Here is a 24,735-nt window from a genome sequence, read left to right as displayed (position 1 = left end):
AAATGCCATGATAAGATCTGGTTTTTTTTTTTTTCTCTCTAATTTTTTAGAGACAGGGTCTCGCTTTGTTGCCCAGGCTGGAATGCAGTGGTGCAATCATGACTCACTGCAGCCTCGAACTCCTGGGCTCAAGTGATTCTCCCACCTCAGCCTCCTGAGTAGCTGGGACTACAGACTTGCGGTCTGTTGGTTGTGCAGGCTGGTCTCGAACTTCTGGCCTTAAGTGATCCTCCCACCTTGGCCTCCCAAAGTGCTGGGATTACAGGTGTGAGCCACTGCACCCAGCCCATTTGACATTTTTATGCAGTGGGCAAGAGGAAGCCACCGACGTCTTTTTCATCAGGGAAGTGGGATGATGAAAACTCAACTTAAGATCACTCACCTAGCCTCAGAGTAGAGGATAAATAAAATTCAAAGACTAGAGATAGGTCAGCTAGTTAGGAGGCAATGGGCCAGATAAGAGGTAATAAGACCTGGGCTAGAACAGTAACAGCAGCAAAAGAAAGAGGAGACAGATTTCAGACACGCAGCACAGAGGCAGGGTCCAGGTGAGCTGGCAACTGATGGGCAGTGGAGAATAAAGACAGGGAAGAATCAAAGATGACTCAGAGGTTTCAAGCTCTGGATGACTGCAAGGACAGAGGCACCATTACAGAGAGAGTTCAGGGGGAGAGGCTGGTTTGGGATTGCAGTTGATTATTTCAGCATTAGCTCTTTCGGTTGAGGTGCTAGGAGAACTTCTAGATAGAGGTTACAGGAAGCAGATGGAAAGTCAAGAGCTGTGGAAAGAGGACAAAACTAGAGAAATAGATGTGGTATCTATCTGTTCAGGGGTCAATGCCACAAGTAAATGGGCTTTCCAAGAAGAATACTAAAAAAAAAAAAAACTTCAGGAAAACTTGCATTTAGGCATTGACCAAATAGTTGCATAAATCTGGCTTTAAATAGACAGAGGTCCAAGAACTGAAAACTGGAAGCTATGAAAGCCACAGGGACAGGGGCAAGGAAATGCATCAGGGAAAGGGAGGTATTGCTAGGTACCTGTCTGTGTCTGTTACATACACACAAACACGCGTGCACACACACACACACACACACACACACACAACCCTCTATATTTTCTCCCGTGACCTCAGGGAAGTATTAGGATAGCACCAACCATGTAGTAACCTTAGAAATGGAGAAATGAAAACTCTGTTTCTTAACCTCATAGAGAAAACATCAAGGCCCCTTTCCTCAAAGGCAGGTTCCAAGCCCTTGGATAAACCTCTATCCTGGGCATGAAAAAGATAGCAGGAATTCAGATGAGGCAGTCAGTAAAGAGAATGTCAACTCCTCCCCCTGCAGGAACTCCCCTTGCAGAGCTCCACCCTAGGCCAAAAACCAGAGCCCTCCCTTCTGCCATGGCTCCTCAGCACTGGAGGGGACGAGGCAATGCCTTGGCTTCTGAGGGATTAAGCCTTTCATACCTGGTTGACAGCCCTTTAACAACTGGAGCTCTGACTGGGACATGGTGGGGTGCATACTCAGCAATCAGCTGCACCCACATTAACTCAACTGCCTGTGACCTTCAGCTCCACACCCTGAACCAGCAAATTCCCAAAAGCCACGGCCCGGGGCCTTCCACAGCTCTAACTGTGAGGCCTGATAATCACGCCCAGTCACCCTCTAGGGCTCAGAGCCCTCTCCCCTCTAAACCCACCCCTCCCAGGATAGGGGCAAATTTGAGATGTTTATCTTCATATAGCTCACAGAGAAACTGAGGCAGAATCGGGGAGAGGGGTAACAAGACTGGAACGCAGAAATCCTAACTCTTAAATCATGTAATTCACCCACCAGATGGCAGTATCTCCTAAAAACCGCCCATAAACCATAATAGGGGGTGAAAATGCCTTTATGTAATAATAGCCAGCATTTAAGCGGCATCAGCTCTCTGCTAGGCATTTGATCCAGATTATATCATGTAGTTATCATAACAATTCCACGAGTTAGACTGTATTGCTATCACCACTTTATAGCATTTGCCCAGTGCCAAAAAGCTAGCAATAGACCCTATGCTCTTAACTATCATACTTTCATTGCCTCTCAATTGATCTGTATTTTTAAACATGTAATATATACTCAAACCTTGAAATAATCTACAATTTTTCTTTTAAAGACTCCAAAAGTCATTCACTTAGAATTCAGAGGTCAGCAAACTTTTTTTTTTTTTTTTTTTTTTGAGATGGAGTCTCGCTTTGTAGCCCAGACTGGAGTGCAGTGGTGCAATCTCGGCTCACTGAAACCTCAGCCTCCTGGGTCCCAGTTCAAGCAATTCTCCTGTCTCAGCCTCCCAAGTAACTGGGATTACAGGCACGTGCCACCATGCCCAGCTAATTTTTGTATTTTTAGTAGAGACAGGGTTTCACCATGTTGGCCAGGCTGGTCTTGAACTCCTCGTGATCCATCTGCCTTGGCCTCCCAAAGTGCTGGGATTACAGGCGTGAGCCACCGTGCCCAGCCAGCAAACTTTTTCTATGAAGGATTAGATAGTTCTGTTTGAGGGGGCCATATGATCTTTGTCCCAACTACCCACAGTTCTGCCATCACAGTGAAAGTAGCCATAGACATATGCAATGAATGGGCACTGCTGTGTTCCAATAAAACTACAAAACAGGTGGCAGGCCAGATTTGGCCTAGGACTGCCAACCCCTAGACTTAGGCCATTGTACGTGACCTTGCAAGAGCTTGTTGAAGCAAGATTAAAACAAGTGAAGCAGCCAGGACTCACCATTTGCCCGAGGTTATCCAAGCAATTCGCATTGAGTCAGAATTAATGTCAGGTCTCCCCACTCCCAATCCTGTGTCCCACTTTACGTATCAGCACAGAGGCATAGAGAAGATCAAAGCCCGGAAACCCTAGACGTGTGACTTGGTAGAAAGAGTAACAAATTGATTGTTGAGAAATTTGAGTATAGTCCAGACTCTTCTACTAATATTGCTATGTGACCTTCAGTGGTCAATTGTCTCCATTTGAGGGCCCAATCTCCTCATCCATAAAACAAAAGAGGTATGCCTAGCTCTAGGTGACGCCTTAGGCCAAGGAGCTGTGACACTGTCTGGCTCTGCTCGGTGATCTGCCCTGCCCCACCCAACACTCACTTGACAGCAGTGGTGAGGCGCAGGGGCCTGACGCCGGGCGTGGCAAAGCGCAGAGTGTTCATGTAAGCCACATGCTGCAGGGCATGGTTGAAGGTCTCCACATCATCCCCCTCCAGGGTGAGCAGGGACTGTGAGGGGTTCACGTGGACCTGGGCCCCAGACACAGATACAGCTGAGAGCAGGGCCAGGAGGTGGGAGAGGAAGGGAGCAGAGGTAGAGGGGTAGGGCAAGGGGGTGGGGCAGGGGGCATGCTGGGAAGAACAGGGCTAGAGGATGGGGCAATACCTTCATGCCTTTGCCCAGGCTCTCGAAATCCCTATAGTCCAGCCCCTCCCGACATGCATAGAGGCACTCGATGACCTCGCGGCTCTCCAGGCGACCTGAGCGCACGCTGAAACCAGCCAGGTAGCCATGGAAGTAGTGGTGGATCAATAAAGGGTCTCCTAGGGTAGGAACACAGGAGCAGGACGGGAGATGAGAAGAGAGGAGGATGGAAAAGGACGAAGGCTGAGAGAAAGGGAAAGGAGAGAAAGAGCAGAAGAGTTGAGAAAGAAAAAAAGGAGAAATGTGGAAACCAAAAAAAAAAAAAAAAGGAAAAAAGAGAGATGAGAGGTGAGGGAGAAGTGAAGGTAAGGGGGGAGGCTGGAGAAGGGAGAAAATGAGACAAAAGAAGACAGAATAAAGCCAGGGGAGAAGAAGAAGGGTGAAAAGTAGAAGCAACAAAGATGAGAGGGAGGAAGAGAAGGAAACAGGACCAACGGGAGGAAAGAGTCAAAACAAGGAGGGAGGGGGAGGCGGCAGGAGAGAATGTCTTTCCAGTGACATGCAGGGAGACCAGGATGGATGTGAGCGAGCTTCACAGATGCCCAGACCTTCCCCTCCTGCGTGTCTGATTCCTGACTCCTGCCACCTCCCTTCTACCATGTGGAAAGCCACCAAGAGAGCCCCATTCTTCATTCTGTGGGCAGGACAGGATACCCAGAACCCAGCCAAGCTGCCTCTAGCCTTACCACTCCAGGAGCCCCTGCCCTGCTGTATTTCTTGGAGGCTCTGCCCCCTGGTGGCCTAGGAGGCTGTCACAGGCTGGATAGGATTTGGGGTGGAAAAGGGATCTCAGAACAGAAAGTGAAGATGAGAACTCCCTGGTCTCCAGTTCTTACACACGGAGTACCTTGGGTGGTGTCTGTACTGTTGTCTCCCTTTTCCTTCTCTTTGTTCTTCTCCTCTGGGGATAAAAAAAAAAAAAAAAACGGTGGTGAGCTCAGGGATGTGGAGAGATTGACAGAGAGGAATGAGATGTCTTCCTCTCATCCCCATGAGTGCTCTCATGCCCACATGGGACTCTGACCCTGCCCATGTATAACCTGCAACCTCTCAGCTCAGCCACAACCCTTCTTTTGTCATGTTCCAACCTCTCCAGCCTCTATTATAGACAAACCCCCAAATACGATATGCTGCCAAGGAAACACATGGGCTCTGGTAAGACAGACAGGCACATGTGCACACACACACTCCCAAGAGGAGAAAAATTTTTTCAATGGCTTAAAAGTTGGAAGACCGAGGACACTCTAAGGGGTTACTCTCCTTGAGCAGGGGAATGGGCTATGGAAGTCATCATCACTTTGATGGAAAGAAGTGGAAACTGGCTGGAGTTACAGAGAGAGAGTCTGGGGATGCCTGAGAAGTTAATTCCTCCAAGTCAGAGGTGACGACCCATTGGATTAGTGGGAGATATGGGAGGGAGGCTGTGGTCCCTTCCCATGGAGATCTTCAGAGTCACCCTGCACAGCTGCAGAGAGATGCAGGAGGTGGCCTCAGCTGCTGGGTCAGACTGCCCTTGCTCCTCACCAGCCTACCTCCCTTCCCAAATCCTAAACCACTGGAGTCTTCACTGAGAAGCTTACCAGTCCAGCAGGCCCCAATCATGAGAGCAGGCTCCCTTCGGGGTGGGTGGATGAGGCCATTGTCATGGATGAGGGCAGGGTCGAAGGAGATGCCGTCGGTGTAGAGTGTGACTGTGGGGAACTCAAGGTTCAGAGCGTAGTGGTGCCACTCATCATCACAGACCTGGGAGAGTAGGGCAGGGGCAAGAACCTCTCAGGTAATTCCTCTTCAGAGAGCTAACCCTAGGCACTGCCCCATCTCCTGGGAGACAGGTGACAGTCCCTTTATTCCCAGTTCTACCAACAGGGCTTACTAGTGCTTTGCTGCCTATCCAGCTCAAGGAATAACATCCTTGTCCAAAATCTATCAGGCAACCAACCTAGTAGCAAAGATTCCACTCTTCAGGTAAATCATTAAAGCTATAAATATTCCTAAGAGGAGCAACACACTGTCATGAATAAATTCCCTGCCCCCTGAACTTATGTATTACGTATGTGTGTAAGGCACTGGAAACTCTAGAGATGGGATTTCCTTCTGTCCCCCAGGCTGGAGTGCAGTGGTGCAATCATAGCCCACTGAAGCCTCAAACTCCTCGGCTCAAGCAATCCTCCCACTTCAGCCTCTGGAGTAGCTGGGACTACAGGTATGTGCCACCATGTCCAGCTAATTTTTTTATTTTTTAGAGATGAGCTCTCACTATGTTGCCTAGGCTGGTCTTGAACTCCTGGCCTCCAGTGATCCTCTCAGCCTCCCAAGTAGCTGGGATCACAGGTTATCTCTAGGATAGCTTCTAACCCAACATTAAGCACTAAAATAAATATTGTTTCCCTTTGCAGTCTCTCCTAGGGCCAGCCAAGACGGAATGGGGGATGGTCAGAGGAAAAAGGGGCAGAGAGTACTCTGCCTCATCCAGTTCCAAATGTTGGGGTCCCTCAAGGCTCAGACCTAGGCCCTCTTCTCTTTCCTCTCTACACTCTTTTCCTAGAAGTCACGTCATCTGTTGCCATGGGTTTGGGTACCATAGTTATACACTGGTAACTCCAAAATCCACATCTCCAGCCCATAACTCTCCTCTGAATGCCAGATTCTCCACTTGGATGCCCACAAGTATCTCACATTTAACACATGTAAGGTGCAAGTCCATGCCCTTTCCCAACTCCCTCAGTTTCTCCCCAGGCAGTATAAATGCTCCATCATCCATCTAGCTGCTCAAGTGGCTGACGTAGGAGACAACTTTGATCTTCCCTTTCCCTCAGCCTCCACATCCAGTCCATTAGCAGGTGCTGTCGATCCCAGGTCCAAACAGAGCTACAAGCTGCAGGTTTCTGTGCAGGTCTCTCCGTCTCCATTGCCACACATCAGTCATGTCTCCAACCCCTTTCATGAAGACTGTTGCAACAGCCCTGTTTACTGTCACCATTAGATATCTTCAATACAACCATCCCACAGTTGCCAAGGGGATCTTGTTAAAATGTAAATCTGGCCAGGCGCGGTGGCTCATGCCTGTAATCCTAGCTCTTTAGGAGGCCAAGGTGGGCAGATCACGTCAAGAGATCAAGACCATCCTGGCCAACATGGTGAAACCCCATCTCTACTAAAAATACAAAAATTAGCTGGGCGTGGTGGCACACGCCTGTAGTCCCAACTACTAGGGAAGCTGAGGCAGGAGAATCTCTTGAACCCGGGAGGCCGAGGTTGCAGTGAGCCAAGATCGCACCACTGCACTCCAGCCTAGTGACAGAGTGAGACTCCATCTCAAAAAATAATAATAATAATAATGTAAATCTGATCAGGTCATGCCTTTGCTTTAAAATCCTTCAAAAAACACTTCCCGTCTCTCATATGACAAAAATCTAGACTAACCCTGCTGAAAAAGTCCACTGTACAACCTGATCACTGCCCATCTCTGCAACTTATCTCCAGTCTTGTTCACTGTACTCCAACCACACTGGCCCTCTTTCCATGCTTGGAACATGCTGAGTTCTTTCTTGCCTCAGGGCCTTTGCATATGCTCTTCCCTCTTCCTGGAACCTTCCCACTCTCTTCCCACACCCAGCTATTTCTCATCCTTTAGCACTAGGCTTAAATTTCCCCTCAGTCAGGTCCCCCAGGAGCACCCAATCTAAGGCAAGTTCTCCTTTCCTTGCCTCCCGCCATGCTCTGCCCCAGTCCCTTGCCTGCTTCTTTCAGAGCATTTCTCACAATTTATCATTTTACATGTCTATTTACTTTTTAAAACTTTATCTCCCCAACTGAAATGTAAGTTGAATGATGGCAAAGATTTTGTTTCATTCATTGTACTCCCAGAACCTAGCTGAATGACAGAGACTTAGTTGTATTTAATAGATACTGGTTGATTACATGAGGGTGAATTGAAGAAAGATAGCAAGGGTAACATTACCAATATTTGCAATGTGTGTGAGGGGGGAATCAGAAAAAAGCAAATGGCAGACTGTCTCTTTAAAAGAGTGCCACAGACAGCAAAACTTTTGTAGACAGCCCTCAATTATCTAGTTTATAAATTATCTGGGCACTTCTCTTTCTCTCTTCTACTGCTTTTTTTTTTTTTTTTTTTTTTTTTTGCCATTTGCTTACTCAGCCACTCCACCAGGACTTGCAAGAGAAACAGAAGGAGATGAAAACTCAAATTAGTCCTCACTGGTCCTTGTGGTCAGCCTGGAGAATAAATAATGAAGAGGCTGCAACTGTTGGCTCAGGAGAGGATTTTAAATATTTTATCCATTTTTATTTATCCCTCCATAATCAGGGCCGATAATAGTGAGAATTAACATATACAGAGGGAGTGCTTTTCAGTCTACAACGGTCTATTACATCATTTAATCCTAACGACTCTGGGATATAGAATTCTTTTTATCCCTATATAACAGGGTTGTTTTAATCCTGAGGTTTACACATATTAACCAAGATTTCATAGCCAGCAAATTCCCTTGGCAGGACTCAAACCCAATCTGTGTACCTCAGAATGACTTATTGTCTTGATTACAACAGGCTAACTGCCTGAGAGTCAGGGATGTATACTGTTAAAGTCCTAAATAAGAGAGAGAGAGAATAAAACAAGGAGGAAATAGATGGTTGGTCGACTTTGGTGTTAGTAGTCATTTGTTCCCTCTTTTTCTTTTTTTTTTTAAATCCAGAAGTGCTTCTGCAGGGGACAAGCTTTGGGAAAAGGGAACAAGAGGACCTGGGAGTAGAATGGTCAGGGGCTGAAAGTGGAGAAGCAAAGAGAGGGCAAGGGGGAACCCAGAAAATGCTGACCCTGCCCAGAGAAGGTCCTTTCCTAAAAGTGAGTCACATCTATTCAGCCCTCCCAGGAGCCTGGCTCTTGCCTCACCTGCTCCAGCTTCCAGAGGAACTTGACTGGGCGGGCACTCTCAAGCAGGGGCCAGTAGAGGAAGGCAATCCTACAGCCGTGGACAGTCAGCGAGTAGTGAGAGAAGCCGTCCTCTGAGGGCACAGGAAGGGGATGGGGTCAAGTGCAGAGGCTGAGGCCAGAACAAGTTCAAAGCAGCAGGAAGGAGAGGACGTTGGATTCTCTTAATCCTCTCTCATTCCCTCATTCTCTAGCATTTTTCTTTCCTCTCTCTCTCTCTCTCTCTCTCACACACACACACACACACACACACACACACACACACACTCCAGTCCAAGTGATAACTTGGGCTTCTTAGGCACCCTGGCTGGCTGGCTGAGGAGGGAACGTCAGCTGGCCCACTCCATCACCAGCTCTTCATCAGTTCATCAGTCCTTTGGTTAATACATACATCATGGGTGACAACCCTTTTCAAAAGAGTTGTCAAGGTCAAGAGAAATGAGGTTGGAGAATTGGCTAGAAATGAAAGAGCAGGTCAAGACTAAGCCCTCTCCAGTGAAGTAGGCCCTGCAGTTGAGGGAAGAACAGGGCTCGGAGATGGGGCCAACCAGTCCCAGGATGGGATGATGAAAGAATGGGGCACACCATTACCCAGGCTTTCCCATTGCAATGGAGGGGCTTTAATAGAAGTGGAGATGGGGGGTGGGGACAGCCTACCACATGGTGGGACACAGGGAAGTTGACTGGGCAACTGAAAACAAGAGTAGCAGCAAGGAATCCCATTGCACTCTGACAGCAGTACGATCCAACATGTCATGTTGGGGATAAAGCACAGAATCAAGGCATATCACACCTGGCACTTGCACCTCACAAATGAAGAGAGGGGAAGCGACCTGTTCACAGTCACACACTGGGCAGTGACAGAGGCAGGACAAGAAGCCAGTTTCCCCCTCTGGCTAGTGCCTGGAGGGGAGGCTCACCATTCTGGACAGTGTTACATACGATGGTTTCCTCTTCCTTCTTGCCCTTGTTGGGAGTTACGCCATGCTTCATCCAGAAGGACAGGGTGAAGTGGTCACTGAGGCTGTCCTGGGGCCCAGAGCCCAGCCCACTGGGGCCACCCAGGGGCACCTGCACAGCCTGGGTGCCATTGAACCAGTAGATCAGGCTGCTGTCCTGGCTGTAGTGCACCGAGAGTCCTGCTGTCCAGTTGGCATTGGGGCCAGGCATGGGCAACAGATCCACCTCCCCAGTGGCAGCACCTGTGGGAGCCCCAGGAGGCACAAGTGTCAGAGCCAAGAAGCAGCAGATGGTGAAATGGGCAGGAGGCAGGGAAAGAGGGACTGATGGGAAAAGATTTCCTACAGCATGTCTCGCCACCTTTTACGGCCTTTCAAAGACAAGAGAGGGATGAACTCACTTCTAAGAGTATCTCTCCAGTTAACCCATTCTCCAACTCTTCATCTCTCCCTACCATTGCTCCACCATGCATCCGGTGACTGTCTGGTGTGATGACTATGCATCTTTGCCAAAGACATATGTACCTGCCTTTTGGGCCACAAAAGCTAATCGTGTCACAACCTCTATGGATAAACACCTGTGGATGGCCAGAGGTGATGTAAAGCAGAGTCTTGGAAAAGTTTGGACAGAGGTTGGATGGGAAGGGATAGGCCTGAGGCAGTGTTGGGGGCACACCTACCACAGAGTTTCCGCAGCGCCCGCTCTGAGTAGTTGTCACGGTCACAGCCCTTGGCCACATGGCTGGTCTGCAGCTCTATGGTGGCCTGAATGTTCCAGAGTGGTTCATCACAGGTCTCCAGGCGGATACCAGGGAACAAAGCCAAGCTCCCAGCACCTGGTGCATATTCGATCCTTTTGTTCCAGCCTGCATGGGTGAGACAGAGAGGGTGATGGGGAGAGAGAAGGGTAAAGCAGCCTCCCCTCTCCATGCTCCTCTTGCCATGTCCATGGACAGTTTGGGGCTCCTGGCAGGATGGCCCGGCTAGAGTAGATAGCTGCAAGCCTGCCCCAATATAATCCAAGCCCTAGCCTGGCCCCCATGATTGTCAGAAGGGACAGAAAGAGAGACCAAGAAAAAAGATGATTCACAAGATGGGGCACAGCGCTGAGCTCTCACCTTGCCAGCTGGGTTTACAGGTGGGCTTCACCTGAATCTCCACCTCAGCATCATCCGCTGCCCGCTTCTTCCCACAGTCATAAGCTGTCACTGTAAACTTATAGAGCCTCTCACCACTGTACTGCAGCTTCTCTGTGTTCTCAATGTTCCCTGGGGTGGGGTCAGGAGGACAGAGCATTAGAGCGTTGGAGAAAGCCCAGGGCAGTGAGGGGAGGATGTCCGAGTTCATCGGGCAGCAAGCAGGTTAGGCAGCAGGACACTGGGAAAAAGGCATCTGGGAGGAGAAGGCTCCATTTGGGAAGAAGGGTGAGGTGAGGGTCTGAGGGGCAAAAGTGGAAGTGCAACCCTGGGTTGTCCTGAGGGAGGTGGGTGCTCAAGGGGAACTGGGTGGCCAGGGAAGCCAGGGGTGGACTCACCGTCATTGTCAATGAGGAAAGGGGTGTTGGGTGTGAGTATCTCATAGTAGCAGATCTGGCTGTACTGGGGGGAGCAGTCACCGTCAATGGCTTCCACCCGCAGGATGCGATCGTACAGCTTCCCCTCTGTCACAGCCGCACGGTACAGCCGTTCCACAAACACTGGGGCAAACTCGTTCACATCGTTGACCCGCACATGCACAGTGGCCCTGCATATACCAGAGAGAAGGAGGGATGAAGACACGTCAGCCAGCCTCAACATTATACATTGAGATACAGCCTTGATACAGCACACCGAGGTACAGCCTTGATACGGTACATCAAGATACAGCCTTGATACGGCACACGGAGGGACAGGTTCGATACCGTACACTGAGATACAGCCTCATACTGTACACCAACAAACAGCCTCAATATGGGCACAACGAGATACAGCCTCATACTGTACACCAAGGTACAGCCTCGACATGGTACACCCGTATGCCAGAAAGGAGCAAGCAGGAATCCCGACGGAGAGCCGGAGCAGGAGGGAGCCTGCCCATCTATCCCTGAGACTGAGGCAGTCAGCACACTCCTCCCCACCCCACAGGGCACCAAGCTGCATCAAAGTCATGCCAGGGAGAGGACAACACCAGAGGGAGGGCCCAAAGAAAGGAGGACTGATGTAGGGGATGAGGAACAAGCCCCAGGGGTGCTCAGGAGCTGATTTTGATGACTTCTGCGCCAAATGCTATGGGTCAGGGTGCCAAGAGGAGGGGTAAGGCATAAAATCCAGCAGGGCCTTCCTTCACAACAGTCAGATCCGGGGGGATAACCAAGGAAGATGCAGAGTAAAAGCCAAATTAAAACCAGCCATAAGAAGGGAAATGGCATTTGTACAAAGGTCACAAGTCATCTGACATGTCTGCACAGTACGTGTGGGCAGTGCTGCCTTCCGCACATGTGGCCCCTTCCTAGTCATGCACCGGGGCAAGCAGAGCTGGGTCGAGGCCCTTCATGCTGAGCCCTGCCCCGGGCCAAGACCCAGGCTCCCAGGCCCCAGAGGCAAGGGTCCTATCTTCAAATGGGAAACTGAGTCACAAAGAGCATTTTATCTCTAGTGCCTCTTAGTGGCTCAGGAATCCTGACTGAAGATCTTTCTCTTATTCTCAAATAAGAAGTTAGCTGGCAACAGGCGTAGGTGTCCCAGACCCGAGCCTCTTTCTTGCTACAACCATCGCCTGCCCACCCTCACCTAGAGCTATATGTGTATGATAGGGATCGTGTGTGTGGTATACACTGCAAATAGACTGGAGGGGGCAGTTGAAAGGAATCTGGATGCATGCTGAGTGTGTTCATCCTCTTCCTTCTTGCTCTCCTCCTCATCATTATGCCCATGTACTGGGCCCTTCACCGTGTATCAGGCACTGTGGTGCATGCTTTCAACACAAACCATCTCCTTGAATCTTCACAGCAGCCTTATGAAGTAGGTGTCATCACAATCTCCATTTTACAGATAAGGAAAAGCAAGTCCAGAAAGGCTAGGCTGCCCAAGGTCATGAGAGGCAAAGCCAAGATTAGATCCACTGAACTCTACTATACGTTTCTGTCACCTTGCCTGAAAGTCCCTAAATCCTAGGAACAGCAGGGGATGGGGTTCCCTAAGTCCTAGGAACAGCAGCGGGTGGGGGTGGATATTCGATGACCGCACGGACAGAGGATGGTGGGCTTGGGAGCAGGGACGAGGACCCTGCAACACATGGGGCAGGAGACAAGGACTTCCTCACTTGTGGGACTTCTTGGTGTTGGCCCCGTCGGGGCCCTCGCCACAGTCATAGGCCTGGATGGTGAAGGTGTGTTCCTTCTGGGCCTCGCAGTCCACAGGCTCCTTGGCCCGGATCAGCCCCTCTCCTGTCGCCTTGTCAAGGATCACAGCCTCAAAGGGCACCCCAGACCCATGGAGCCGGAAGCCGCAGATCTCACCTGGCAAAGGGGAGAAGGGGAGGAGTGAGGCTGCTGTGTCTCCTTCCCCACCCTCAGCCTCCCCACCTGGGGTCCAGCTCCACCTCTCCTCCCAAAGCCCTGTCCCTTCTCCTGTAGGCATAAAAGCATTAATGATCAAACACACAACTCCAAGCCCAGCTTCCCTGAGCAGCAACCTCCCAGAGCCTCCAGACCTGAGATCTGACAAAATCATGATGTGTTTAACCCTTGCCTGGCCGTGTCCTTTTCTGGCATCCTTGACTCAATCTCCATTCTTTAGTGGAGACCATTCCCCTCCTTGAGCCCACTTTTATCTTCCCTTACTTTCTCATCACTCCCAGGACCTTCCCTCCCTCCCTTGCTCTTGGCCCTCCCACCCACTTTTCTCTGTCCTACCCTGCCTTGCCATCCCCCAATCCCAATTACCTGCATAGCGCAGCGGGGCATCCTTGTCCAAGGCAAAGAGTGGTGGATTCAGTAGGACCGTGTTGTCATTCTCCATGACGATGCCCTGGTACTCTGCCTCAATCCATGGCTTGTGCTTGTTGGCTGGCCCCACCCCAGGGAGAGGAGAGGAAGCACCTGTGAGCAGGGCCTCTACTCCCACAACAACCCTTGTTGACCCAGACAACTCACACCCCAGCACCATCACCCTTTCCACCCCCTATAGGAGCACCTTACAGGAGACGGGTGGTTGAGGACAAGAAATCAGCTACTAAGGGAGTCAGAGGGTCTGCGGGAGGTCATAGCCTTCTCCTATAGCAGGGTAGACAGTTCCCATGGAAACAACCTGCCCTGGGGGTGAAGAGGAGGGGATCACTATCTCCGTGGGAACAATGGTCAGGAAGTGGAGAATGTTCTTTAGCAATTTCACGTGCTAGAGAATGGAGACAGGGAACTTCAGGGAGCAGTGGTGGGCTGTGAGAAGGCCCTGGGAAAGGGAAGGGATAGATTAAGGGCAGAATTGAAACTAGAAAAAGATCTAGAAGTTTCCTGAGATCCTGATTGCTTATCCTCCTCCCAACTCATTTCAGTCCTGATCCCTTCACTCTGCACTTCTCCCAGCCAAGCCCCAACTTGAGGCCATTCTCCCAGAACACAGGATGGGGAGAAAGGAGAGAAGTGAAGATATATAGGACAGAGGGAGGGGGCAGAGAGGGGCAGGAATGGAGCAGAGGAATCAATGCTGAGCAACTGGACCCAGCAGAGCCGTCATCCTAAGGGATTATCGGGCTGGCCTAGAAACATGACAAATCCCGTCCCTGCTTCCCACCCCCACACCCAAGAGAACACATTTGAAACCGACACATTTCTATGTCCTCCACAAGACCATCAAACCACATTCCCTGAAACCCACTTTTTATACAGAACTCAATCCCAGTTCTTATCTACCCCATCCCTCTTCCTTTCAACCACCAGCCAATTCAGAATGGATGTGGGACTCATCAGACTCCAAATCTCCCCACCTTCTACCAGATTCAGCCTGGTGAGGGGCTGTGGGGAAGCATATTTCCTCCTCTTCCACATCACCCCCCACCCCAGCCTCCACGCTTGCTCTAATCCCATCATCATGCCAACACCCAGGCTCCCAAAGCACAATCATGAGGCAGAGGGAAACTGAGTCGCCAAAAGGAACCTCATCCCCAGTATCTCACGGTGAGCAAGAAACCCTGATTTCCATTCTCTCCTCCAACCACACACCAGCAAGCCTTTGGCATGGGAAGGCTTTCTTACTGATGACCACCATAACCCCTTCCTGAATGCTGAGGAGAAAGCCACAAGATGGTGCACAGGAGGCGGTACAGGAAGTGGCAGGAGGCTAGGAGGCGAGGCTGAGGTCAGAGATGCAGGCGAGGAAGAGAGAGCGATGGAAGGGCAGGGCTGGGAGCCCTCTGCACAGCTCCCCCTCCCACCCTGCTTGTCTTCCCAGGTCTCTGAGCCTCTGTCTCCTCTCCTCCTGGCCCCCTGCGGTCTCTGCGTTTGCTCCCTTTCACTCCTAGGCTCCCGGGCTCCTCCTCGACTCACTCTTTTCCTGATTTTCCTCATTCCTTCCTCTTTTTTCTGCCTCCACCTTTACCCTTTTCCATCCCCTCCTTACCCCCTCCCACGCCTCATCTCCGGTCTTCTCCTTCTCAGCTTTCCCTCTCATACTCATTTAGCGCCCCCCACACACCCACTTCTGCCCTTTCCTGCCAGTCTCCACCCGTTTCCACCTACCTGAGCCCTCTGCCCGCAAGCCCTCCCTCCCGTCCTCCCTCTCCGTCTGTCCGACAGCCCCGCCCAGCTGAATGTATCCGCTGTCTGCCAGAGAGGGCAGCTCTGGTAACCCACAGCGCAGCTGATGCAGGCATAAGGGTCTGAATGCAGAGGCACACGCAAAAACATACGTGCTCCGAATTGCTGAACTGCAGCAAATACTTTCTCCCCAGGATGGGATGGAGGCGAAGCAAATGGATCTGCCACACACCCTTAGCATGCGCCAGTGAAAGGAAGAGCCGCGGGGAGAGGCCTATCACCCGCTCGGGGGCAGTCCTTCCCAGACCCGAGGTAGCCACCAGCGTGTAGAAATTAGGGGAAGGGGAGAATAGAGACCCCAGGACGGGAATGGAGACCAAATGGGAGCAAGATGACCAGCAAGAGAAACGCATGGGTAGAGATGGACCAGAAAGGAAGATGTAGCTGGGGCAAGAGAAAGAGAGGAGACGGAGCAGGTCTGAGAACGGATGGGAAGGCGGGTGATCAGAAGAGGGCCAGACACCTGTCAGGTGCCAGGAAGCCTCGACACCTCCTTCCCACCCCTACCCTGCACGGCGCTGCCCGACGCCCCTCTTTCGGTACCCCCACCCCCACCTCACTCACCTTTGTTACAGGAGCAGGGCGCGAGCAGAGAGGCCAGCAGAAGGGGCAGCAGCAGGAGGGTCATGGTGCGGCGTGGGGCAGGGCAGGGCCAGGCGTTTGCCTCCCCTGGGAGCCTCCAGCCTGCGGATTCCACCTTGCGGGAGGGATACAGGGGGTCTCCAAGGAGCGGGGTACAGCAGGGCAGGGACGGAAAGGAGCCTGCCGCCCACACTAGTCCATAAAGCGGGCCTGGGCAGATCCCAATCTGGGTAGCTGAGGCGGTGGACTTGCAGCGGCTTCCCGTTTCCCCCAGCCCAGCGTCCTCACTCTCTCACTCCCACCCCAACCCCGCTACTGCAGGATGACGTCAGCACAGCCGGGCAACGATTGATGGGGCCGCCGGCCAATCAGGTGACTGGGGGGGGACCAGGTGCTGCAGCGGGGGAGGGAGCCAATGAGACTGGGGCGTCGGGGCTGGAGAGCTTCAGGGCTCCTTCCCCTGGCTGCAATTTGGGGGAGCCGAGGAACTGCGGGGGCTGGGGAGGAAGCTGGAGAGCCACGGAGGGGGTGGGAAAGAAGAGGGACGTGGGGAGAAAGAAGCCAGAAGCCAGGGGGTGGGGAAGAGAGACGTCAGCGGGACCTGAGGGCGGCCAGGAGGGGTGGCACCGCGTCACCCCGCCCCCCAACTCTGCATAACCTGTTTCCACAGCCCCTTCCATCCACAGATCCGTGCTGCGTGCCCTCTGGGAAGGGTGAAGTAAAACCCTCAGTCTGAGCCTGAGAAATCCTGGCATTTGTAGCCCAGGGCTGCGAGGAAGCCACAGGGCGGTCCGCAGGGCGGTATCGAGGCTCTGGGACCCAAGGAGGGTCAGGACGTCGTGCACCCCTCGCGCACGCACCTGTCGGGACCGGCCGCCTCCTCCTGCCTACCTGCCCTGCCTCCTTCGCCCCGAATTTCACCTTAAACCATGATAAACCAAGCCCAGTGGATTCTGAAGCCCGGGACGATGGCAGGTTCGAGAGAGAATTGGGCAGCTGGGGGCGGGGCACAATATTATTTAGGCGCCTCCACCCCACCTTCACAGAAATACATCTGGAAAGCATGGGCTGTCCTAGGGCTGGGGACTGGGGGTTACGGTCTCATCGATGACTCAGAGGGAGAGAAAACCTCCTGGGTCCCAAGCCAAAAAGAATAAAATTCTCCAGAATAGCCAACAAACTCCTCTCTGGCTGTCTGTTCCGGACTTTGAACTCAGCACCCCTCGGGCTCCACCTCCCTCCTAATGGCTCTTTAGGACCAAGAGTCTGGGATGCCACTTTGGGGTCCCAATTGAGCACATTACCTGAGGGAGCTCTGGGAGCCAGGCCTACAGGGTGCTCTTCATGGTGGCAGCTGGCCATCCTCACCCCCTCCCCTCACATCTTCCAACATCACTCAGTCCCAAGATCTCAGGATATTGTTGGAACTCATCTCCACCTCACACAGCCAGACCAGCCTCAGGTGTCTCCCAGGAAAGACTGCCCCTCAGGCCCTGGGACGGTTCCCAAGCCTGCCAGAAATGAGGTGGAGGCCAACACTGACCTTTGGATGGCTGAGTTTTGGATGACTGACAGCCCCAGATCCTGCTCCAGGTTCCTTCCTCAGGAAAAGCCAAGGTCAGGCGCAACTTTGCCAAATCCCTGCCCCTCCTTCAGGCTGGAGACACCACCCCCAAACTCACCATGCGGGGAGGGAGGAAGTCTGGTAGGGACTCTTATTGCAACAGGGCCCCAGCCTTATAAAAAGCCCTGGTAACCCGGCCATTACACATCCTGTCTCTGTGTGTGGGGGGCTGGCTGGAATCTCTCAGCCTCACCTGCCAGACAACACCCCCTCCTTCCTCACCCTGTCTCCTGCATTCTCCTGAAACCTTCATCCACACAATGCCTCCCAACCTCACTGGCTACTACCGCTTTGTCTCGCAGAAGAACATGGAGGACTACCTGCAAGCCCTAAGTAATGGCCTCGCCCTCCCAGACCCCTGTCACTCCCTTTCTCCCCTCTTCCTTCCTGCTTCTTGGTCCCATGGAGAAGAGGGAATGCCCGGGGTTGGACACTGTGGAAAGGCTCAGGCGGCTGGCACCAGACCTGGGATCCATTTTTAACCAGGCATTGGTAGGAGGGGGTGAATCCACAGTCCCAGACCCAAAGAAGGGAAACTCACAGCCCTGAGGGGCTGCTGCAGGCAGAGGAGCTCCTGGCTGGCTAGCAGCACCCCTACTAACAGGCAGCCCCCACAGACATCAGCTTGGCTGTGCGGAAGATCGCGCTGCTGCTGAAGCCGGACAAGGAGATCGAACACCAGGGCAACCACATGACGGTGAGGACGCTCAGCACCTTCCGAAACTACACTGTGCAGTTCGATGTGGGAGTGGAGTTTGAGGAGGACCTCAGGAGCGTGGACGGACGAAAATGCCAGGTACATTTCCCCTGGCTGGGCGTTGGCCGGAAGGAGGCATCACAGGAGACTCCTAACAGCATGGGGCAAAACAAAGTGACCTTCCCCAGCCAGAGCAGCGGGGAGGGGAATGGCCACCACAGCAGGGAATGCAGTCCCCAGGATACCAGTCTCCAGAACTAACAGGTCCTGGTGCTCCCCGTCTCTCTCCCACTTCTTCCCTGCCCCCTCTTATCACCAGCCCAAAGGGCAAAGAACAGGCCAACCCAGACTGAAGAGCAAACATTTGCCCACCCTCCAGCCTGTGACACTGTTGGTCACCTAGAGTCCCTTTTACTTTAGCATCAATAACTTCACTCTGCTGCATTTCTTTCTACTTCTTACATATTCCTTCTTAGCCTCCTTTGCAGATCCTAGTCCTCCTATTAATCCTTTAAACCGGAGTTTTCTCCGCAGAGTTTTGTTCTTAATATCTTCTCCCTTTTGTCTGCCCACTATCCATAGGCTAAATCATCTACACCCATGCCTTCTGCTTCCATCTATAGGCTACCCTTGGCATGAATTCTCCAGCCAGAGCCATCTCCTGAGCTCCAGGGCAATGTTTTCAACTGCCTACAAAATACAGTTGGCCCTCCATATTCATGGGTTCTGCATCCACAGCTTCAGCAAACTGCAAATGGAAAATATTTGGGAAAAATAAAAATAAAAAATAACAATACAAAATGATACAAATAAAAAACAATACAGTATAGCAACTATTTACAGAGCATGTACATTGCATTAGGTATTATAAGTAATCTAGAGATGATTTAAAGCATATGGGAAAAGGCTGGTTGTGGTGGCTAACACCCATAATCCCAAGACTTTGGGAGGCTGAGGCAGGCAGATCACTTGAGGCCAGGAGTTCAAGACCAGCCTGGCCAACATGGTGAAACCTCATCTCTACTAAAAATACATAAATTAGGCTGGGCGCAGTGGCTCACACCTGTAATCCCAGTACTTTGGGAGGCCAAGGCAGGCGGATCACCTGAGGTCAAGAGTTCGAGACCAGCCTGACCAACATGGAGAAACCCCATCTCTACTAAAAATACAAAAAATTAGGCAGGCATGGTGGCGCATGCCTGTAATCCCAGCTACTCAGGAGGCTGAGGCAGAAGAATCACTTGAACCTGGGAGGCAGAGGTTGCAGTGAGCCAAGATCGCACCACTGCACTCCAGCCTGGGCAACAAGAGCAAAATTCTATCTCAAAAAAAAAAAAAAAAAAATACAAAAGTACAAAAATTAGCTGGGCATGGTGGCGCACGCCTGTAATCCCAGCTACTTGGGAGGCTGAGGCAGGAGAATTACTTGAACCCGGGAGCCAGAGGTTGCAGTGAGCCGAGATCACGCCATTGCATTCTAGTCTGGGTGACAGAGCAAGACTCTGTATCAAAATAATAACAATAAAGTATACAGGGGGATGTACGTAGTTTCTCTACAGATACTAAGCCATTTTATTCAGCAGATTTAGTGGGGTGGGGGTCCTGGAACCAATTTCCATTTGAATGCTAAGGTCAAATTCAAATTCACTGTCTTCCTATCCAAACCTACCCCACTTTTATATCTACTCTCTCCACTAATGGCAATAACCAGCCAGGCCAGAGACCTGGGAGTCATGGTCAATATCTCTTGTTTCCTTACCTCTAGGCTCCCAGCGCACACACACACACACACACACACACACACACACACCACCACCACCACCACCACCACCACCACCACCACCACCACCACCACGACCACCACATCTAATTGGCCAAGAAATCTTTGTAGCTTTTCTGAATTACCCAGTATAGCAGCTGCTAACTTCAGATGGCCGTTGAATACTTGAAATATAACTAGTCCAAATCTAGATGCTGTAAGTGGACTTTCAGACAATGCCAAATAAAAAGAAGCATTTCGGAAATGTTTATATTGGCCGCATGCTGAAATAATAATATTTTGAATATTTTTGGTTAACTAAAATATATTATTTAAATTAATTTCCCCTATTTCTCTTTACTTTTCTAATATGGCTCCTGACCCATTTTATTTCTGTTGAGCATCACTCTTCTAAATGGCTCTCCTGTGTTCCCTCCTAACCTTTCTCTATCACCACCCTAATTCAGGCCTTCATTTCCTGGTGCCTGAAATTGTTTTTTTGTGTTTTTGTGTTGTTTTTTTTTTTTTTTTTTTTTGGTAGAGGTGGGGTCTCACTGTGTTGCCCAGGCTGGTCTCAAACTCTTGACTTCAAGTGATTCTCCCACCTCAGCCTCCCAAATGCTGGGATTACGGGCCTAAGCCACTGCACCCAGCTGGTTCTCAGGCTTAACCCTCCTCTAATCTGCATGCTGTAGCCACAGGGTCTACTTAAAACATAAATGTGATCATGTCACTCTCTGACTTACACCCTTTCAGTGATGATCCATTACATTACATCATCTATTACACTTAACTCAGCATACAAGGGTCTCTGTGAATCAACTCTTCAATTGCCTCCACCACATATACTCTAGGTTAGAGCCCTTCAGAACTAATTGCCTTTCTCTTTTACTGCTATTTCTAGCTGTTTCTTTCCTTGCTAGAAATTTCCCATTCTCTCCAATCTAATTAACTCCCAACTTCCTTAAAGATTTCACTCTGCCCACCCCACTGCCATCCCTCACTCTTGCCTGGTGTCACAGTTACCTATTTACTGATCCTCTATCTCTTCAAGACTCTGAGCTCCTTGTTTGGGGCCTATCCTAAGGGAGAACTCAATAAAGGTTGATTGGAATGCTCAGGCCCAGAGGGGTTGACCCTTTATTTCTAAGGATACTTCAGCTGTTCTTGAAACCGAGAAAGAAGAGAAATGAGATTACCTGGTAGGATTCCCAACCAATCTCTCTTTTTTCTCAAAAGTCCCTCTAGGTCAGCCAGAAGTATCCAGAGGAAAAAGTCTCCATTCTTCATAAATGCCCTCCCCAATTTCACCTCTACTTATCCTGCTACCACCCCTGCTCTCCCCTAAAGGTCACTGTAGACAACTTTGGGCCCCCCTCGGTGACCTTTAGGAGTGGGAAGCTGAGTGTGATGATTCATGCCTATAGTCACAGCACTTTAGGAAGCGGTGGCGGGTGGATCACTTGAGCTCAGGAGTTTAAGTCCAGCCTGGCCAACATGGAGAAACCCTGTCTCTACTAAAAATACAAAAATTACCCGGGTATGTTGGTGCACGCCTCTAATCCCAGCTACTCTGGTAGCTGAGGCATGAGATTCACTTGAACCCAGGAGGCAGAGGTTGCAGTGAGCCGAGATCCTGCCACTGCACTCCAGCCTGGGTGACAGAGCAAGACCTTGTCTCAAAAAAAAAAAACAAAAAACAAAGAGTGGGGTGGAAAGGGAGTCCTACTGAATCAGAGCAGCTCCCTCGCTCAGTGGAGGGGCTGCAGCAGACAGTATCTGCTGTGGAGTAAAACGGGGAGCCCATTCAGAGTGAGATGGGAAGCATTTTGAGTGTCCTGCCTCCCAATCTTTCTTTACTCCCTCTTTCCCCTATAGACCATAGTAACCTGGGAGGAGGAGCAGCTGGTGTGTGTGCAGAAAGGGGAGGTCCCCAACCGGGGCTGGAGACACTGGCTGGAGGGAGAGATGCTGTATCTGGTAAATGGGGTGGGGGCTGGGTGTCTGGGAGAAGGGCCTCCAGCTATAAGGCATCCCCTTGTCCAAACCAGATAGGTCCACCACTCTTCCCCCAGCCCAGCCCCAATCCCTATCCAAGGAATTGACCAGGGAGGGAAAGCAAAAGCATTGGGAGGAGTGGGGAGAGGAAGAAACAAAGTGGCCAAGGTGGGCCCTGGCTACGAGTCAGATGAATGCCCATAAATCATCAATGGCGAGATGGAGGCTTCAGCCACTCACATCCCCTGACCCAGCCACCTTCCTTCCTGAGGGGTGGAAAGTTGAGGATGTGGAATAATGATACAATTGCCCATACATCAAACACTCAAGCTGCTGTATCCGGAAGGAGTAAATGGAGGTCAAGGACCTTGAGAAAGGGGCTCTGGCTGGCAAAAGCCCTCTTTCTCTCTCCCCCTCACTTCCCCTCTCTCCCCAGGAACTGACTGCAAGGGATGCAGTGTGCGAGCAGGTCTTCAGGAAGGTCAGATAGCCGGAGAGGAGCCGAGATCCCTCCAGACAGCGCCAGCCCACAGACCCTCTTGTTGTGCCCCCTTCAAGCCCAGATTGTGCCAGGTCAGCTGTCCCTTCCTCTGGCCACCTTTCCTCCCTCTGGGTCCCTCCTCACCCCTCCCTGTGTTAATCTGTAACTTGCAGCCCCCAGGCCAAAGTCCTTTCTCACACTCCACTGCCCAATAGTGACCTCACTTCCAGGTCAAGGTCTGGCCTCCCAGATGAAAGAAGCAGGCAAAGGGAAGGAGCCCCTGAGAACAACCAATCTCCGCTCTCTCCTGTCCATTTGACCTCTTCTTTTCCTTCTAAGAAAGAACTAAGCTTTGGGCATTTGGCGATTAGTGAAAATTCTATCCTGATGGACTTCTGGAAAACTGTGACTGGGGTTCAAGAGTTTAAACAGGGGCTACCAGCAGAGTCTTTTTGTCCATTTCTTCGTCCTTATTCTTGAGAAAGTCTCATGTGCTCAACAAAATCAGGCCCAAGACACAGCCCCACACACACAGGGTTCAACGGACTCCACGGTTCTGACATCTGAAGGCATCTGGCTATTTGATATTTCCATCCTATGTGTTGGGAAAGAGGGATGGAATGGGGTAAGACCTTTGTCCAATGCTTGGGGAGGCGGGGAGCTTCTAAATGGTGACCTGTCCTCCGTGTCTGCTTTGGGAAGGGCAAGCAGCAAGAAAGCCAGAAAAAGCTGAAAAAGGAAGTAGACGGAGGATGTGAGGTCAAGGAATAAAAGACAGGAATACAGGGGTGTGAAGGCATAGGAGGGAGAAGCCCAGCAGTCCTGGCTATAGGGACCCTCTGCTCAAAGGCCAGCAAGGCTGGAGACCAGAGATAAAGAGGAGAGCTGAGGACAGCAAGGGTCCCAGAGTTGCTGCCTTGGAAAACAGCCCAGAAGGGTGGAGCTGGCTCAGGGTCAAGGCCAGCTCCAGCCTCTGGCCTCCTCTCCACCTCCAGGGGCCTTGGCTCTTTCAGAATAAAAGTCCTAGGGGGGGCCAAGTATCAGAGAGAAGAGGGCTCAATGTGAGGGTGGGAAAAGAGCCTGGGGGAAGGGTTGAGGGAGTTGGAAAGTCCCTGGCCCTCATCAGATGAAGACTCTTGCCCCATCTTCCTGCAACAGCTGGGCCCCCCACGCACACAAGACAGTCACTAGGGCTCTGGCCAAGAACTAGGGGCTTGCGATACTGATCCTACCACACGCTCTGGAATGAATTTGGAATAGAAAAAAAAAAGGAACTCAGGGTTGAATGGAAAATCTTATTCCCTGCCCAATCTCTGCAGATGTCCACAATAGAGTGGGAAAGCCCCTTCTTTGCAAAGCCACCCAGCAGAAGCTCTGAGGGCTGCTGGAATCCACCTTGTCCCATTCCAAGGCACAGGAGGATGCTCCGTGTGTACTCGCCCATTGCCCACATCTCCAGATCAACACAGTGTCTTTGCTCTTGAGTTCACAGTGCATGTCCAAGCCTCTTCCCACAGGACGGTCCTCCATGCCCTTCAGTGACCATGCTGGTCAGTGGAGTCTCGGCAGAGGCCTTGACTCAGGAACTTGTAGGCCCCCATGGTGGGTTTTTCTAAATATTTTTATATATTTTTATTTTTCCCCCAAAGGTTGACACTTCTTACCATGGTGGTTTTAAGACCCAAGCTAAAGTGGGCTCAATCCCTCAAAACTCCCCGTGATGTGGGTGTCCAGAACATGGCCACTGCAGGTCCCCATCCTCCACTCGACCACACTTCTCCAGGGGCCAGACCCCACCCAAAGGCCTGGAGATCCCCTAAGGGAGCACAAGCGTCAGGGGAGGACTATGCAGCTTCAGAGGCATCTCCAAGAGGGTGGGAGCTCGACCTGCAGAGGGGAGGGGACTGCTGTGGGAAGCTGGAGCTGCTGTTTCCCCTGTGGACAGCAGAAGCCAGGGATTCTCCAAATTCAATCCTCCCTCCTCCAACACCTTCTCCGATATTCCATTCCCACCACACACACACACACACACACATACACACACACATATAAACACACACCCAATCCATGTCCTGGTCCTCACAAGACCGTTACCCCTCATTCAAATCAAGTTCCATCTGTCCTCAGAGGGAAGAGATAATCACCAGAGGGACTAAGATGTGAGTGGAGAAAGGGCAGGGGAGGGGACGAGGGCCACAGACAGGTGGGTCCCACACCAGACCCTCCCAGGGACACACAAAGTTGTGGAGTTGACTTGGTTGGCCAGAGTCTTAAACTCCAGGGATATGATCAGGAATCCAAAATGTTTATTTCCATATGGATGGAATAACTGTGCTCTCTAAGTCAGCCCAATGCAGGCCCCTGCCCCACTCCCACTCCACCAGGCCCAGATTCCAGCTGGAACTCCAGATGGTCCCTGAGAGTCTGC

General features: G+C 51.3%; 2 protein-coding genes across 4 annotated transcripts in view; one reads left to right on the top strand and one right to left on the bottom strand.

Moving 5' to 3' along the window:
• CLSTN3 (calsyntenin 3) overlaps positions 1–17,369 on the bottom strand; it is a 29,814-nt gene extending 12,445 nt beyond the window's left edge. The window contains exons 1-13 of one of the 3 annotated variants that reach the window (XM_055358574.1): positions 17,292–17,369; positions 15,731–16,257; positions 13,298–13,420; positions 12,676–12,871; positions 10,910–11,118; positions 10,494–10,643; positions 10,056–10,241; positions 9,337–9,618; positions 8,378–8,490; positions 5,046–5,208; positions 4,313–4,366; positions 3,427–3,584; positions 3,142–3,290 (exon numbers count right to left, since the gene is read on the bottom strand). In XM_055358574.1, coding sequence (XP_055214549.1) covers positions 3,142–3,290; positions 3,427–3,584; positions 4,313–4,366; positions 5,046–5,208; positions 8,378–8,490; positions 9,337–9,618; positions 10,056–10,241; positions 10,494–10,643; positions 10,910–11,118; positions 12,676–12,871; positions 13,298–13,420; positions 15,731–15,794 — 1,847 coding nt within the window. In that variant the 5' untranslated portion in view covers positions 15,795–16,257; positions 17,292–17,369. Of the gene's footprint in view, positions 1–3,141; positions 3,291–3,426; positions 3,585–4,312; positions 4,367–5,045; positions 5,209–8,377; positions 8,491–9,336; positions 9,619–10,055; positions 10,242–10,493; positions 10,644–10,909; positions 11,119–12,675; positions 12,872–13,297; positions 15,192–15,730; positions 16,428–17,291 lie in introns of those variants that run through there. The other 2 variants (XM_055358575.1, XM_055358572.1) reach the window with 2 other exon arrangements.
• A 125-nt stretch (positions 17,370–17,494) lies between these two features.
• On the top strand, positions 17,495–22,745 carry RBP5 (retinol binding protein 5). Its single transcript, XM_055358577.2, has 4 exons — positions 17,495–17,705; positions 17,990–18,168; positions 21,707–21,808; positions 22,263–22,745. The coding sequence occupies exons 1-4, from the start codon at positions 17,633–17,635 to the stop codon at positions 22,314–22,316; spliced, it is 408 nt and encodes a 135-aa protein (XP_055214552.1). The 5' UTR covers positions 17,495–17,632; the 3' UTR covers positions 22,317–22,745.
• The last annotated feature ends 1,990 nt before the right edge of the window (positions 22,746–24,735 follow it).

The sequence above is a fragment of the Gorilla gorilla genome, chromosome 10 (assembly GCF_029281585.2).
Source record: "Gorilla gorilla gorilla isolate KB3781 chromosome 10, NHGRI_mGorGor1-v2.1_pri, whole genome shotgun sequence".
In the NCBI taxonomy this organism is placed as follows: Eukaryota; Metazoa; Chordata; class Mammalia; order Primates; family Hominidae; genus Gorilla; species Gorilla gorilla.
The sequence above is the reverse complement of the archived record's forward strand: the minus strand, read 5'-3'. Positions and strand labels throughout refer to the sequence as shown.